Raw genomic sequence first — 17,662 nt, 5'->3', positions numbered from 1 at the left:
AATTGATTAATGTGACTTATACTGCCGTCCAAAGGCTAACCGCACTAACTACATTTTGGTCGAAATTGAGTTATAACTAAAAATGAACTTCTTGATATCTGTTTTATCTTGTGACAAAGTTTCAGAGTTAAATTTTGCTTTGTTTTAGAGAAAAAACGGTATAAAAATTGCAGTAACTACAAAACCCGACTCAAAACCATGGCAGACCGCAGTAAGTGAAGTTACTGCGGTCTGCTTTGGGATTCTACCGGCCGATTTTGCGCTCTACCCATAAGTTACCTCACGCGACTGCTTTGGGATTCTACCACCAGCCGATTTCACCCATCTAACCTCACACAACACAGCTGTTTAAGATGGCACTATCCAGGGGAAAGAGGATAGTGGAACTGGTGTTGAAAAGAAAATACCCAGGTAGGCTAAGTAACGATGACATTAAGCGTTGAGAAACTAGCAATCACATTATAAAACATGAATGCGAGTGCGGAGAAAGAAGCGCATGTATCCGCAAATAATAATATAGATTAAAAATGTGCACAATTTCGTACTGCAAATGAAAATAAATGTAGGCTATAAGGCCTAGGCTACTCGCTAAAACTGCCTATTTGGGGAGAGCTGGCTATATATGATAGTATTGAGTAGCCTATTTTGTGGATTAATTGTATTGATACTCAAGGAAAATCAGGGAAGTTTCTGCCACTGCTTAGTGATTAAAACGGATTTTTCTAAATCGCATTTATCATTTAATCTCCCTAACACAATGCGAAGAAGCTGTCTGTCACTTTCCAATTGATTAGTCAGATCGTTTGCATGCTTGTTAATCACTGAAAATTAATTAAAACAGTTTGAGATCAATTAGTTTAAAGGAAAGTTTTGCGCTCCACCAAAACACGCCGCTGTTTAAAACATGTAATATAATGAACACATTGTACTGTGATTCAGTGTAGCATTGTATTTATTCATTGTGTTAAATAGTAAAGACAAGGATAATGAAAATTATTAATGTGATTGTCATCAAGGCAACAACAGTGGTGGTGGTGACAACGATGATGAAATTGAAGATGATGATGCAAAGTTTAATTGATAGGAAAATAATTATCTAGATAGGTGAATAAGTAAAAAAGTGAAATGAAATGATATTAAGACTAAACGTCTAAAATTCTCAGTTTGTCCAGACTTAATTAAACATGCACAAATCCATAAGTAGAGTTGTTAAATAGCCTACTGTTAAATACAATTATAACAAAATCAGTGTCAAAATAGTTTTTGTTCACTGAAAACACAATATAAAAGCTGAGAACATTGTAGTTACTGCACTTTGCTTTTGCATTGCTCTTAGAACCATTTAAGGCAATGCAAAGGCAGAGTGCAGTAACTACATTTTTGGGGTTAAAGGTCAAATCAGCCGTCATGGTTTTTGGGCATAAAATTTACCTCATGAATACATGTACAATTAGTGCAATATCACTGATATACCTATAACACATTTGGCTGGCCAGTTAAAATACTTTAAAGCCATTTTTCTCAGTTTTACCCTTTGCGTAGTTACTGCAGTTAGGCTTTGTAGGGCAGTATAGTTTAGTACATTTATTATTTACTCCCCCTGGAATTGTCACAATAAAATAATCATTGAAACAGAACTTGTGGCCTTTAAGCCTCTTTCCATTGATTGCCCTTAGCATACTTATAAACTACAGTAAATGTAAATGTCTAAAATATGGTCATTTACAGTTTAACTAACTGTAAATGACCATAACTTTTATCAGATAAAGTTATCAGCAAATTGTGTCCCAAACAACCTTTGACACAAAACATAAAGTTTTCACCATGTCACTGCTTAAGCATTTACAGGAAACTCTTAGCCATAGCGTCTAACATAAATGTACTTAAGTTAAAGCAACAAACAGTGCTGATAAGTAATCAGGGTCATAAGCAATAATAATAATCAATATATAATCTTACAACAAAAAGCAACATATATGAAACAAAAATTTCAATTGTTTACCATATATTATTGCATGGGAATGGACAATAAAAAATATTGTTATTTTAATCACTTCAAGGGAACTTTTCCATTCATCTTGTGTATTTCCTTCTCATTCAAAGCTCCAGTTTGTTTAGTGTACATACATATGTAAATATGTCCAAGTAGCTATTGATGTAAAGCTAACACTTTTGACTCCAAATAATTGGTATATTATGAAAAAGAAAATATGAAAACCATAACAGGACTCAGTGGTGAGCATGCCAATGACGAACACTACTACTGCTAGGATGCTGCCAGTGACTGGTTCAGCTTTATTTAAATTAGCTGCAAGCTGAAACAAAAATATATATAAAACCATTGTTAGACTATGTACAGAAATATATGTAGGCCTATGTATGCCCAAGTATCATAGTAAAGCCAATGTTACTTTGAACTCCAAATAATTATATATGATGAAACAAAAGTGTAAAACCGTAACAGGATTCACACACTAGAGAACATTATACTAGGTTATAACATGCAACTGTGTATGGGTGCTTGTGTTACTTTTCTCATCTGGAAATAAAACCGGTAAACTGGGATGAGCTATCAGGTAGTCTATAGCACTGCAGTTCTATAGACTACATCCTTTCATGTGTCCATTGCCCTTTGAGGAGAAGGATAGCTAGTGCACACAGTAGTCTGTTAGCTATCTTAAAATTCATTCCCACTGAGATTTTACTGTAACTGTAGAAAAACTAAAACAAGGGACAGAGCAACTTTAAGGGGAGCTGGATTATTACAGGCAAAGAAAAGGAAGCCTGCGTTAATACCGCAGACAAGGACTGCCGCCCGACCCTTGTTAATATTTAAAATATTTGTTAACCATCAATGGTCTGTTGCTGTTTGCCACTCCCAACGCAAATCTCAATGTTTTAGTGCATAAACAGAATTAGAAGTACTGTGAAATGTCAAGATTGCGCCGTGAGGCTGTGCATGTAACACGATAGCCAGACAACCCATGTTAGTCATTCCTTCGGCTTCAAAATGAAAAATAGCAACAACATATAAAAAAACTTGTAACTTGTAATGCTGGGTGTTTGCCATAGAAGTCACAGGTGCCACGGATTCCATGACATTCTCCATGTTTTGCCATTTCCACAATATCCTGTTTTTAGCGCTGTTGGTTAATGTATTTTTTCTTGGGATATTTTTTGTAGCCTGAAATTGCGAAATGTGAAAAGGGAGAAAAAAAAATGTTAGCACTAAACTAATACAGCTGAAGAAACATGCAGCTATTGCCGTTAAGTGACTGGACATTGCCATTGAGATTTGGCCTTGAGCCGTCTACTGATGGTCCTACGGGAGATAAGATTGCAGAAAATATTGTTCCTTGGAAGCATCTATAAACATGCATTTTATGACTAACAAAGGTTGACTTTGCTTTGAAAATACTTATTTATTTTTCCAAATAAATACCAAGCTCAATATACATGTGAACTGAAACATTACACAAGTTAATTTTTTGCCCAATGGCAAACTCTAAATATACTTTTTCAGGCAGCTGCTATAATCTGAAACTGTGGGATTACAACAAAAATGTACAGTATTCAATACTGTAGAAAACATCTCTTTCCACTTTCTGTAGGGGAAACTTGAGATTAGATTTTTAGATGTTTTAATTTTAATTTTAAATTAAATGTTAAATGAGATTAGATTTATCGACTTGGTGAGGACTAAATGAGAATGCTCTATGTCCTAATATGTGAAGTCAAAAAAATGAAAGAGGGTCTACTTTTCACTTTACTGTAAATGACTTCTGCAGCTTCATATTTGTAGCCTCAATTATGTTTAGCTCCAAACAAGGTAAAACTAACCCATAATTTATGCTTCTGTGCACCTATGACACAAGGCCTTATTTCTGCAATACCCAATCCAAACATATTCCATCTATTTAGTTAATAATAATAATAATAATAATAATAATAATAGTAATAATAACAATGATGATGATTATTATTACTATTGCTGTTGTTGTTGTTGTTGTTATTGTTGTTATTATTATAATTATAATAATACAAGGAATTGCATTTCCAAATAGGGTATTCGGCTTTGGATAAACCCCTAATTCATATCCATTTAGTCCCCTTTCAATTTAAAGTGCTTTTCAAAGTTTTTATAAGTCATACTTTGAATATAATCTTTCAGTGTTTAAACATAATGCAGCAACACAGGCACATGATCATCTGGAGGATTATGAAAGGTTGCAAAACCTGTATTTGCATTTAGAAAGCTAATTGCATTTGTTTATTGCATCAGATTCCTCTTACCATTTCAGGGTCAGTGAGCTACGAAGTTACCTGTTCAATCTTAATTGTTGTTAGGGTGTTGTGTTTATTAGGGGAAATTTGGCATCATTTTTCTCTATCTAGTTCTGTGTAGTTTTGAAGTCCGCAAGGGAGATAAGTCGGGAAGCATTACTATTAGTTTTTGAACCAAAGATCCAACTCAAAAACAGACAAACCAGGACAGGATACCAAAAAAGGCTTAAAGACCGACAGAGACAGGAAGTTACCTGTGCAGATTGAACAAGATGCAGACTAGACTGAAACACTGTTTTGAATGCAGAGGAGAACAAACTGGATATTTAACAATAGGTGAAACTAATAGAAAACAAGAAATCAGTTAGCACTAGCCAGTAAGAAGAACAAAAAAGGAAGTACTAGACATAAGGAAGGGAAATAAAAGAAAATAACCTGGATAAATTATTTAGAAAATACAAAGTAATCCCACAACACAACATAAATTTCAACCAATGGAAATGTAACAGTCTGCAGTCTCTGACCCCATAGCACAGAAGTCAAATGTAATCTCTGTGTAGATCGCCTGTGTCTGCTGTCTCACACAGAACAAGAGCAACAGCAAAACCTGGCTTTGTTACGAGAGCACTGAATGACCTGGCAGTAAACTTTATCTCATAAAAAACACGTTTTCAACGTACAAAAATGCCAAGTTACTCAAAAGTATTGATATCAAAATGACGCCAAGTTACGGTACTACAAACAATATAGGCTATCTTGCCTCACCGAAATTTCATAACATGTATTCCAAAGCAATGCTACCCAATATTTCCTCAATTCTTTCAAGTCACTTGGCCCTGTGTGTATATAAGCGTGTAGTACATGGACAGGCCAAACATATGTGTGGATGGCTTTCTCACAGTCATGATTGATTGAATAGGCATCTATATGTCCAATTTGTATTGGTATGTAGGCTATGTATTTTGGTGGCCAGCCTTTCTGTTGCGTGAATGATTGTATGTTTCTTGGTATAAATGTCTGTTCGTAAATGTGAATGTAACATGCTGCGAGGGAAATGTCCCCATGGGGATAAAGAAGTTCTCTATGTATGTATGTACAATATGTATTTTACATGTATTTATTGTACGTTGCAAATATACAATCACTTGTACATTTAGTCAAATTCAGTTCAGAAGCAAGTATAAACATATGTTTTCTGGAGAAATATGCTTCCTGTAGTGACTGACCAGCAGTTTTCTACATGAATTTCAATGTGTTCCATGAGGCAATACGAAATATTTGACACTTTGATCTGACACAACGTTTGCATGACATTGTAATATGGTAAGATTACAAAACACAGGGCCAAGTGACTTGAAAGAATTGAGGAAATATTGGGTAGCATTGCTTTGGAATAGCCTACATGTTATGAAATTTCGGTGAGGCAAGATAGCCTATATTGTTTGTAGTACCGTAACTTGGCGTCATTTTGATATCAATACTTTTGAGTAACTTGGCATTTTTGTACGTTGAAAACGTGTTTTTTATGAGATATGATTTCTTTTTGCAAAGCGTTTTATTACGAGAGTGAGAAATGCGAAGTGACCCTGTAAGAAACGGTTGTGGATTATGGCTATCATTGTGTGAATTTGTACAGTCTGATGAGCGTGTACGTTTAGCAGTTTCGGTTTGCTATATATGTAAAACAGTGGCTGTGACAAATCGTGCGGTGGCGTAATTGTAAACGCATCAGAAAAGGTGAAATATGGCCAGTGTAGCTATGTAGGCTACTCACGGATTTGACGGGCATCCAACGAGCCTTGATTGACAAAAGAATCAGCAAGCCCGTAGAATTAGAGCTGCCTAGGTCGCAACTTGTGTACCCTTCTGTCCTGCTCCGTTGTCTGTTATTTCGTGAAGATGCACTTTTAGTGTTTGTAAGGTTTATAAGGCATTTTGATAGGCTTATCTGTAGGTAGGAATCCTCTTTTCTGTTTTGTTAAGCTAGAACCGGAAAAGTTGATAGTGGAGAATAGGAGCAGACGCATATGTCCCAGCAGGCTTTGCATATGAGAAAATAACAAGTGTGAGATAAATTAGGCGAAATGATGAAATTGCGTAGTTGAAACAATATGTTTTTTAGCAGAATGGGCATGTAGGTGAAGGTTGACATGATCACAGACTATAGTGCGAAGTAAATGAAGTGACCATGAGCGAGCTTAGTTTCCTTATCAAACGGTATATATAACAGTCTGTATTTAACATTAGTTGTTGAAGTGGAGGGTTAAATAACGTGTGCAATCTATTGCACTAATGTGTTTTCTCATGTTCAGCGCTAGTAGTTATACTTATGAGTGAATCATGATTTTAAATGTAATGTTTTAATGCGGAGTTGCAGAACGTACATACGTAGTAATTGTTTGTAGCCTATGTGGCTAGATAGAGAACAGGGCGAGGTAACATGAATGTAGAAACGTGGCGTTTGCTGATATGAAGGTTTTGTACGGTAGCCAAGTGAAGAAATGTAGTTAGTAGAAATGGCACAGTGGTGAACTGGTGTAACTTTTTAATAAAAGGAATCATGAAATGCATATGGACGGCCGTGAGTGAGTTTTGGTAAAGCAAATATAAGCGTAAGAAAATGTTAGTGTAAAAGTGGAAATGATCTGCCTGAGGGCGAGTCGGGATTCAAGCCTTAAACCGGAGGTTTACCAGTCTGTGACTTCGTTAGTGCAGCACCATGCCATAGCTATGCAATGTGTGAAATATCATTAGCAAACCTGCCGGTGGTTTTAAAGAAGAACACAGGCCAGTAAGCACAGAAGAGCTCCCGTTGAATCCATATGGCTTAGCAATATTGTAGCCGGTTAATAACTGAACGTACAGACGGTAAGTGATAATGCATATGGCTTAGCAATATTGTAGCCGGTTAATAAATGAACGGTGAACGGCGGGTAGATATGGTGCAAAAGCAATAATTGATAAGTATTAGACAATTATTAGTGAGGGTCGGAGCAGGTTAAAGAAACGTGTTCCTAGCTGGGCTTGAACCTACGACCTAGTGCTCCTAAGATTGTAACCTTGCCCACTAGGCCACAGGCGGACTAGCTGTTTAGATTGCGGAGTTGCAGAACATACATACGTAGTAATTGTTTGTAGACTATGTGGCTAGATAGAGAACGGGGCGAGGTAACATGAATGTAGAAACGTGGCGTTTGCTGATAAGAAGGTTTTGTACGGTAGCCAAGTAAAGAAATATAGTTAGTAGAAATGGCACAGCGGTGAACTGGTGTAACTTTTTAATAAAAGGAATACATTTGCCGTCATGAAATGCATATGGGTGGCCGTGAGTGAGTTTTGGTAAAGCAAATATAACCGTAAGAAAACGTTAGTGTAAAAGAGGAAATGATCTACCTGAGGGCGAGTCGGGATTCAAGCCTTAACCGGAGGTTTACCAGTCTGTGACTTCGTTAGTGCAGCAACATGCCATAGCTATGCAATGCGTGAAATAACATTAGCAAACCTGCCGGTGGTTTTAAAGAAGAACACAGGCCAGTAAGCACAGAAGAGCTCCCGTTGAATCCACATGGCTTAGCAATATTGTAGCCGGTTAATAACTGAACGTACAGACGGTAAGTGATAATGCGTATGGCTTAGCAATATTGTAGCCGGTTAATAACTGAACGGTGAACGGCGGGTAGATATGGTGCAAAAGCAATAATTGATAAGTAGTAGACAATAATTAGTGAGGGTCGAAGCAGGTTAAAGAAACGTGTTCCTAGCTGGGCTTGAACCTACGACCCTGTGCTCCTAAGACTGTAACCTTGCCCACTAGGCCACAGGCGGACTAGCTGTTTAAACTGGAAATGTTTCAGGGTAAAAAGGTATGGGTATTTTGCGTGTGTATGCGCGTTTTTGATTGGGTCGTGTAGGTGAAGATTTGGCAGGTGTCAGTAAAATGTCCAATGGGGAGACATGTTGTTAGTGGGATAGGCGGCAGGAAAAATAAGAAGAAGAAGAAGAAGAAGAAATAGAAGAAGAAGAAGGAGAAAACGCAAAATCCTCTTAGTTTGGGGCTTTATTGTGTGGACATGTGAAGTTGTTTATGAATTCTGTTTGTTGAAATGGGGTCAGAATGTACAGAATTTAATGTTTTTAAGGGCTGAGTGTCTGTGGCTGTTGTGGTTATTTCTGTGGGGAACCCTGAAAAGTGCCAAACTCTCGGTGCTGTATAGGTATGGGGCATGCCCCCGCCAAGGCGTAACTTGGCGGGATGGCATACCTGCCATCCCAACCCAATATATATATATATGTGAGGGGCCCAATAGGAAACATATAAATATAAGCCCGAATATATAAATATAATTCCTGAATATATAAATGAAACTGAATATATAAATTCAATTCCCAAATATTTAAATGCAATTATGAATATATAAATACAACTCTGAATATATAAATTCAATTCCCGAATATATAAATGTAATTCTGAATATATAAAGACAATTCCTGAATATATAAATGTAACTCAGTTTATACTCAGGCATATCACAAGACATTCATTTTTATTTTTTTGAATAATTTCTCTTTTTTTTCTTCATAGGCTACTGAGTGAGCAAAACAAGTTTAACATTAGCATCAGTAAAATTTTACAGTACAATCAAAGATAATCAAACAAAAATGTTAAATAATTAAAATTTGAATGAGGCAATAATTCGGACTTCATTAAGGGGTCCTTATTTTCTTATTAGGTATTAGGACCTTTCAAGTAGGGGCACCAAATTTCACACGGGAATAGCCCAAAGAGCTAGAGAAATAGTAAATAATCTCTTAACCAGCAAGGGTTTCATAGAAACAGCTGCAGCATGCGACAGGAGTGACAGAAGACCATGTTATGGCTCAATAGCAAGTTCTCCAAACCGCACAAAGAGTACAGGTGAGCTGCTTAAACTCTTTGAATAACTTGCGATGTTGGTGTTTGAGGTGCTTGGCTAACTTAGCTATATACTGTTAAAGGTATAAAATAATAAAAATAATAAATATACTAAAATATAAAATTCTCAGTCAAATCAAAATCAAATTGTGATTGTAAGTAACAGTTCTAGTTTTTCCATTTTCGTACCGCACTCTAGTCTGAGTTGGCCTGCTTGGGAACGGCTAAAAACACTAAAACAATTCATAACACGTAAAGATGGCTAGCGGCATATGGAAGTAATTCTGTCTCACCGGATTTTGAAATTTAAAAGCCTTTGAATTTCTAGCACTGATTTTTTTTTTTTTGCACTGAAATTATTTTATTTGCCTTTTGTGTCGTTTGTTTTTGTAAGATTCAGTAACAGGTAATAGCTGACACGTTGCACATTAACAGAATTTATTGGACAATATCTACGCAGAACTTTTAATGAGGTGGCGTTCGTTAAACCTTTGTTAGCATAGCTAACATTGTCATAAATTTTTTTTAAAATTTTTTATGACTGACAGTGCCACCATCTTGATAGAAAGCGGTTTTGCTTATGTTGCCCCACACGTGATCAGTCATTCCCAACTGCTACGCATGAGATCCTTTGGTTAATTTGATAAATTATTTCTTAATCACTCCATGATTTCTCCTTCAGTTTTCTGTGATTTTAACAAATTTTCCATGACTGCTCTGTGACTTTAGCCAATATTTGCTAATCTGTGTTGTTTGATGATTTCTTGCTCAAGTTGTTGAAAAAGCGTTGTTGCAAAGATTCTCTCAGTGCACTGTAAAAAAAATGTATTCTTATAGTAAAATGTTTGTAAAAATTTACAGTAATGTTGAATCATGGTAATAACTGAATATTTAATGGCCATCCCATAAATAGCAGGATTTCATTGTTTTTTCCTTCAGTAAATGGTTTTTCATTTGCGGTAGTCTTTTGATCATTTCCTTATGCCATTTTTTTACGATGTGCGTCTTCAAGGCCTATACCTGTGCCTCAGTCTTGCTTGCATCTCGATTCACTGTATATCTGCTCTTTAGAGACAGAGAAATTTCACACAAGTTGACGCTTGTTAATTGTGTGAACGTTAGTAAATACAACAGGATACACAATCAGCCATACTTACTGTATAATACTCTATCTCGTCCTGTTATTTACGTGATCCTCAGTTAAATGCATATGTGTAAAACAGCAGGTCACCAGCAAATGTTTTTAGTATGTTTCTTCAACCAAGCATTGTTTTGTAGTAGGAAGGACCCCCATTAAATAGCCTTTTGTCTGTACGTTCAGGGTGGTGCAGCATGATCGAAATGAACTTTGAAGATGCGTACAAGTCCTTTGAGAGACTAAAGGACGAGTCACGGTGGTCCCAGTGCTACTATGCCTACCTGACCGGAGGTTAGCATGACTGCCCCCGGTGGGCTGGGGGTCTGTTTTCCTTTCTGGACCTTATAACATCCCATGTTCGTGCAGGATTCTCCCATACTCACACCACAAATTAGACTGAGGGAAGGAACCAATTTATCCACTTTATGTGAAGTGCAATTTACTTATGTTGCTTCATTTATTTCAATTTCGTTATACTGGAAAAAAATTTAGATGGATCAAGTGCATAGAGGGGGCTTGTGTACTGTGGGTTTCCTGTACTGCAGAAAGGGTAAATATAAACCAGTTGTAAAAAGGGAAAAAGGTTTATCTAGGAAAGATATGTGAAAGGTAAGTGAGAAAGCAGACTAGATGACAGTGGTGGAAGATTACAGGAAAGAAAGATGCAAGGAAATAGTGGGGATTTGGTGCGTGTGTGTGTGTTTGTGTTTAAAGGATGTGAGAATGGTAATTCTTCTGAGAGTGTGGTATTCTATCACTGAACATTAAAGCACTGATGGTCCTTCAAAGTATGCAAGTCATAGTTCTGTCAGGACCACTGTCATCAAAGTAGAACTTTATTGACAATAAAGGCAATACAGTTATGTTTGGCGGTATGGCTCTGTTCTGAAGCTCTCCCGCCAACCATGCAGCCCGCGTGGATAAGGTCGGGAGGCCAGCAGCCAAAATCCCCTAGAGGGGTACACACAGAACAGATCCAGCAGCAAAGCAAGTTCTTAACACATGGGGATGGAGCAATACAAATTCTTAACACATAGCAATGGAGAATGCAAATTCTTGACGCATGGGGATGGAGGTGGGGTGGTGGAGGGGATTTACGAAGCAACGTGCAGCGCTGGCATGCAGGAGGAGCAGCCGAATGAGTAGAGGGAGGCTGTTTAAGTAGACCACCCTGTTAGTGAATGCACTGTGATAGGCGAACATCACTCAGCTGAGCCATCAGCTGATTCAGCCGGAGCGCTTGACTCTCGTGGCCCGCCAGAACTACACGATGCTCCATTTTTGAGTGTAGTTTTAAACCCACCAGTGGAAATACCGGAAAAAAAAACTCTACCCTCTTCCCACTCTGTTCAAAGTGTGCCAGGGAGCCACAGGAGATCTGGATAGGGCAAAGACCATCTTCAAGGACGTCCAGAAGCTCTTCAAGAGGAAGAACAACGAGATTGAACAGTTCTCTCTGAAGAAGGTGGGCTTGTGCGCTAGTTTTTAATGGTTTTTAAAAGTTTTTTAAAGTCTTTAACGGTTTAGCGTGATTTCAACATTTTTGGAATCCCCCGTCTTTTGGAATTAATGAGGTGCTGGGTGCCCATGCCCTCTAGCAGAGAGGTGCTTTAACCCAGTTTGTACTGCTTGACTGTCTTTCCTGTTGTGTGTGCGCGCGTGCATGTACGTGTGCATGTGTGTGGGCATGCGTGCGTGCACGTGCACATGTGCATGCACATGTGTATTTATGGCCGCACATGTATCTCTCTTTGTGTGTGGCCGTCTTTTTGTGCATGCACATGTGTATTTATAGCTGCACATGTGTCTCTCTTCTTTTTGTGCGTGTACATGTGCTTGTACTTTTGCATGTGTGTATGATTGGGTACATGTATGGATTGGCATCTATTTGTGTGTTCAGGCAGAGAGACTACGGAAGACTTCTCTCACAGTGGAGCTGTGTACACTGGCTGCCATTGAGGTTCTGTACCTGTGGAAGGCTTTGCCCAACTGCTCCATCTCCAAACTGCAGCTCATGAGCCAAGGTGACTTCACTGATCCTCACCACATACTATGGGGGGCCCCCAGAAAGAGCTTTACCACATTTATTTGTGTCATTCTGTGGCTTTAGTAAACGGAGATGCTCCTGCAACTGTGTGCCCGAGCCAAGTATAGTCTGTCTCTGCTTGCTGCGTAATGTAATGTGATAAAAGAAGATTTATCTGTATTCAATTCATTGGCATCTAGTAAAACATTAAGTAGAATTGTTTTTCTTCAGAATGGGCTTGGCTTTTATCACCAGTCACACTTTAAAGTAGTTTTAAGTCGCCTTTTTGTGTCCTCAACACTGCCATATATTTTTTTCAAGACCAGGGCGTCATTATTATATGTTGGTTTTGTTTGATGCACTTGACCGAGTAACATACAGAAATCCACAAAGTTATTATGTTCCTTAAAAATACGTTTTTGGGAATTAAATGAACCTGTGTCAATCTACAGCAATCTGTTGTGTAATACGGCACCGTGCAATCCAAGAATTCCTTCAGGAATTTAATTCTTGACATGAAACATGATAAGGGGCATACTAGTTCTTGATTTCATGGTTTTCAGATTTTTTTTGCAGAACATTAACTTTATAGTCAGGGCTCTCACCTTGCAGCTGTGACCACCCTGAAACCTGCAAAGCAGACAGAAAAGGTTTTATGCTGATGGGGACACAAAGCAAATGAAGCTGATGGGGACACAAAAAACAAAGCAAGCTCATTAGCAAGGACCAGAGTCAGGGGGGTGTGTACTATACGCCTTCTGTGGAGCTGTCACTAGGTTTCCATATTAACACCTGGCACCTCCACTTTCTTACTTCTCCTTCAGTATTACAGGACGTGGATGACCCCTCACACACAGGCCTAAAAAACCTGCTTCTCGGTGCCATTCACAAATGTTTAGGAAATACAAAGGATGCCATACAGGTAATAAAAAAAATGGTTTGATTTTGGCCAGATTCATACAAAAGACCAACCACTCTATTTGTATTATTTTAAATTCTGCGTATTTTAAACCTGCAAAGTTTAATTGAATCGTATATAGAACTGTGCCCTCAGGACAGTCCAATTTGGGAAACACCAATACACTGTTTGGGCACATGGTGTCACTGTCCACTTAACTGAACCACAGATTTCAGATGAACATGTGTTTTCTTAACTCATTTATTGTACTGAAAAGCAGGGAATAGTAATATTGACTTGGCATTTGGCATTTTGTGAATATTTAATATCTTTTGACTGAGCTGAAAAATATTTTTATGCATGAGGTGCTTTTTAAACTGCATTTGAATTGGAAATTCAGTATTCCCTACCACGGATTTTCCTCTCTACATCCGGGTTATTCTTGTACCCGATATGCTTATAGGGGGTTGCGCTACACTGGCATTGATGCTGAGCTTTTTCTGATTGCGCTGCTTCTGACTGTGCTGATTCCGACTGCGCTGCTACTGACTGCGCTGATTCTGACTGCACTGCTTCTGACTGTGCTGATTCTGACTGCGCTGCTTCTGACTGCGCTGCTTCTGACTGTGCTGATTCTGACTGCGCTGATTCTGACTGCGCTGCTTGTATGCAGTCTTTTCAGCTGGCGGCGAGAGACGAGGCAGGCCGACAGAGCAATTCCTACGTCCAGCCATACTCCTGCTATGAGCTGGGCTGCATCCTACTGGAGAGTCCTGAGGTGAGGCTGGCTCACCCAGAGCTGTGACACGCACTGTCAGGGGAAGGAGCCGAGTCAGTGTGTGCGGCTCTACAAATTTGTATCCAAGAGAATTTAACAAAGTTGTGTGTGGTGCATGCTTCTGTGGTGCAAATAGAATATTTAATTTGGTCATATATAAATATGCAATGACATATAATATGTATGTATATATAATACATAATTGATACAGAGTGTCATTTCTTGGATAATGACTGTGAGTTTTCCCTGTGCTATTTCTGTTTGTTCTTGCAGTCAGTGGGGAAAGGAAGAGCACTGTTACTTCAGGCTAAGGTAAGAGTCTGTGCAGAATTATAGCTGCTGTCCTGGGTTTTGTTTCCCAATGGCAGGTCCCCAAATTGGCACCATTAAAACCTGAGATGTTAAGCCATTTGTAGGCTCTTTCTATATTTAACAAGTAGTCTGGGTTGCCCTGAGAGACGTCTTCTGGGAAATTACATGATTTTTCACAGTCAGCCACAATCAGTTGTGAGAGACTTGATTCAGATTTTAGTGAATTTGTTCTTGAGAAATGGGGCCCAGAATACACTTAAATGTGAAATCTATCCTTCAGCGGTTTTAAGATGTACACACCATTGTTTTGCATTGTTTAAATACTAACAGTTAAATATTAAAAATTAACAGTTAAATTGTTTAAATATTAAGTGGGGTTCCATGTCCAGATGGCTCTCTTTGCAGCAGTGTACTTCACGGCTTCAAATTTCATTCTGACCATGCCTGTGCTGACTGTGGGATTTCTCACCCAGGGAGGAAGGGTTTGATTTGGGAAGGTGTTCCCTGACCTCGTAGTGCAACCGCAACTTGTCTGGCCAATCGGTTGCCCACAGTGTCTCCCTCTCCCAAGCTTATAGTTGAGAAAATCTGAAGCTTGTGGAACGAAAGAAAAATTGGGAATCAAAAGCTGTTCAGTTTACTTACTTGTTTTGTGTGCTTTACCCAGCGGTGCTTTCATCCGGAGTTGACAGGTGCATTTCATAAAGCACAGTGCATATGTTGTGTCACTTCCTGTCTGTGTAGATCAGAGAATACGGTCAGTTCCTGGCTGATGATCCAACACTCCTGTATTGTGTGTGTGTGTGTGTGTGTGTGTGTGTGTGTATGTTTTCTGATACAGGAGGATTATGCCGGCTATGATTTTGAGAACAGACTCCATGTGCGCATTCACTCAGCTCTGGCCTCTCTGAAGGAGGTAGTCCCACAGTGACTCTGCCGAATATCCCTGACCATGTCCTCCACCCCAAATGTGCACCACCACCCCCCCATGTCTGCACTGTGCAACAACATAACGACATACAGGGAGCCTGGCTTTATTCACCAAAGCCATCCAAACAGCAGCATAAAAAAACGCCCTTCACCCATTTTTGTGCTGTTTACCATATAGTTGTCTTACTTGTACTAGTATGGCATATTATATTGTTTACCATATCTTAAATCCTCTTTATGATTGGTTTCATTACATATTTCGGTAATTACTGAATCAGTTGCTTCTGTTTTAAGTTTATTAATCAGTGGCTTGGTGCAGCTGTAGAGACCAAGACACCATACATTCTTTTGTCCTGTTTCTTCTAACACGGTAATCCTCCCTGTTGTTTTGTACAACTGTAGTTGTAATGTATTTCCATGAATGAAAAGAGCAGTGGCAATGTGTTCTGATTGGCTACCACCCACTCTCCTCCTCCCCCAAGCTGTACATGAGAGTGGCAAATACTGAATATGGTCTTAGATGTCCTCATCATGGTTATACATTAGCTGAACTAATGCATGCATGTGGTACAAACCTCATTTGTCCTTTTTTTTGCCAAATTTAACGTTGGCAATGGAAGGAGTGGACAGGAAGTGGCTTAGAAAGAGTAAAATTGAATTTAATGTCCAGCAACAAGAAGTAAAGGGCACAGGTCATGCTTTTAGAGTTCCTAGTTTTTCCCAGTTTTTTGTCATAAAGCAAAAAAGATTTAGCAATTGATTATCTGATGCTAGTATTTGTTGTGCTGTGGTAAAATATATCCATAGGTAAGTGCCAAATGTAAATCATGAGTGAGCCGTCGCTTTTGGCTCCTGAATATCTTCCCCTCTTTTTTACTATATAACCAAATTGTTCCCGCTAGCACTTTGAAAAACCCAGTATGAGGGATTAAATAGACCACTTAGCAATATCAGTGTCAATAACAGTGTAAAAAACAAACTGTTTACATAATATCTCATCACATTTTTGCGGTTTGGATGTCCAATCCATAGCCTTTTTAGTTAGGTTGTGTTACATGATTGTCCTTTCCCCTAATTTTGAAGCTTCTCATGGTCTTCTCATGATCTGCCAGTTAGATAGTGAACTCAAACACCCTTATGTCGGTGCTTTAGTAAGAAGAGCAGTGATAGTCTTCTCAATCTTGTTTTGGTTTTCTGTTATTTTTGGAACCACAGTTGTGGTCTGTTTATCTGGTGAAAATGGTTTCCCAGCTTTACAGTAGATCACTCTGAGAGCAGTTGTTATTAACCCTGTAATACACCCAAAAACCCATCAGATTCCTACATCTTTGCATCGCTTCAAACTAACTGGTTTTCATTGTCTGCACCACAGTACAGCGTTTAACTTTTTATACACTAAGAAACGACGTTTTTTTCTGTTTTTTTAGAACTCAGTTTACAGAATCTGGTGCAGACACAAAGCACTGGGCAGACATCCCAGTCTTTGTGTCACGCATGGAATACACCAGAGAAAATAAAAATGTCTGACTTCAAACTCTCTTAATCTCTGTAAGATAAAGTTCTTTGGGGGAATATTGTCCATGGGTCACCTGTTGTTGACGTCATCAAGTATTGTCATACATCATCAAGCCATATTCTTGTAGACTGCCTGTATTTTTACCACAACTATTCTTTCTACTCTTTTATCTGTCTCTAATGTCACAGTAGAATACATAAACCATGCAGTGTGAACAATATAATTTCATAGTTTTGACCAGGAAGGGTACTGTATTGTGGGATATACTGTATTTTAAAAAATGGCTCCTCTGCTGTTTGGTCAGTATGAAGTGTTGTAAAAAAAAACAGTTTCAGGACTTCTCACATACTCTTATATATTAGATGATCTCCTATTCCGCTGCAGCAGGTTGTTGAAATGTGAAACAAACACTTTAAACACCAATGGCTAATACATAACTGGGCATTGATAACTCAGCTATGCATGTTCTTCATAATAATAGAAATTCCTCAGAGAATTTGTTTCTGCTGCACTTCATTTAACAGTACAGTATGAATAATGTGAATAATTGTGATTGGTTTAAACAGATTATGGAAAGTCCCTGGTAATTTTTGTGAAACATTCATCTTACAGACCATAATATGGTTAATGTCCTGAGTTTCTTACCTGAAAGATGCAAGTACAGTTCCTCAGCTTCACAATGCCACCGTACCTTTGCGTTGGATAATCTGAATTGTTTAAAATTATCACCTGTATAAGCAGACAACAAAATCATAAGCTACACATTTTCCCCTGCAAAATGTTGTCTGTCAAGTAAAAAATAACACATAAAAAACTGGTGAGTACCTTTGCTTAACTGCAATGCCAGATCATGCCATAGGTGGTTGTT

The 17,662-nt window shown here is 38.4% G+C and overlaps 1 protein-coding gene across 1 annotated transcript; it reads left to right on the top strand.

Moving 5' to 3' along the window:
• Positions 1–353: 353 nt before the first annotated feature.
• Positions 354–16,812, top strand: LOC118225300 (tetratricopeptide repeat protein 39C-like). Its single transcript, XM_035413477.1, has 8 exons — positions 354–411; positions 10,518–10,625; positions 11,690–11,799; positions 12,235–12,358; positions 13,185–13,282; positions 13,932–14,036; positions 14,310–14,348; positions 15,190–16,812. The coding sequence occupies exons 1-8, from the start codon at positions 354–356 to the stop codon at positions 15,277–15,279; spliced, it is 732 nt and encodes a 243-aa protein (XP_035269368.1). The 3' UTR covers positions 15,280–16,812.
• Positions 16,813–17,662: the final 850 nt, after the last annotated feature.

This window comes from Anguilla anguilla, chromosome 4, assembly GCF_013347855.1.
Source record: "Anguilla anguilla isolate fAngAng1 chromosome 4, fAngAng1.pri, whole genome shotgun sequence".
Lineage (NCBI taxonomy): Eukaryota > Metazoa > Chordata > Actinopteri > Anguilliformes > Anguillidae > Anguilla > Anguilla anguilla.
Note: the sequence above shows the minus strand (reverse complement) of the source record. Positions and strands in the feature narration are given on the sequence as shown.

Excerpts from the sequence above, each read along its gene's own strand:
- LOC118225300 (XM_035413477.1), top strand. The coding sequence starts at position 354 with ATGGCACTATCCAGGGGAAAGAGGATAGTGGAACTGGTGTTGAAAAGA. Across the intron at positions 412-10,517 it reads GTTGAAAAGAAAATACCCAG|GGTGGTGCAGCATGATCGAA; the intron begins GTAGGCTAAGTA and ends CTGTACGTTCAG. Across the intron at positions 11,800-12,234 it reads AACAGTTCTCTCTGAAGAAG|GCAGAGAGACTACGGAAGAC; the intron begins GTGGGCTTGTGC and ends TTGTGTGTTCAG.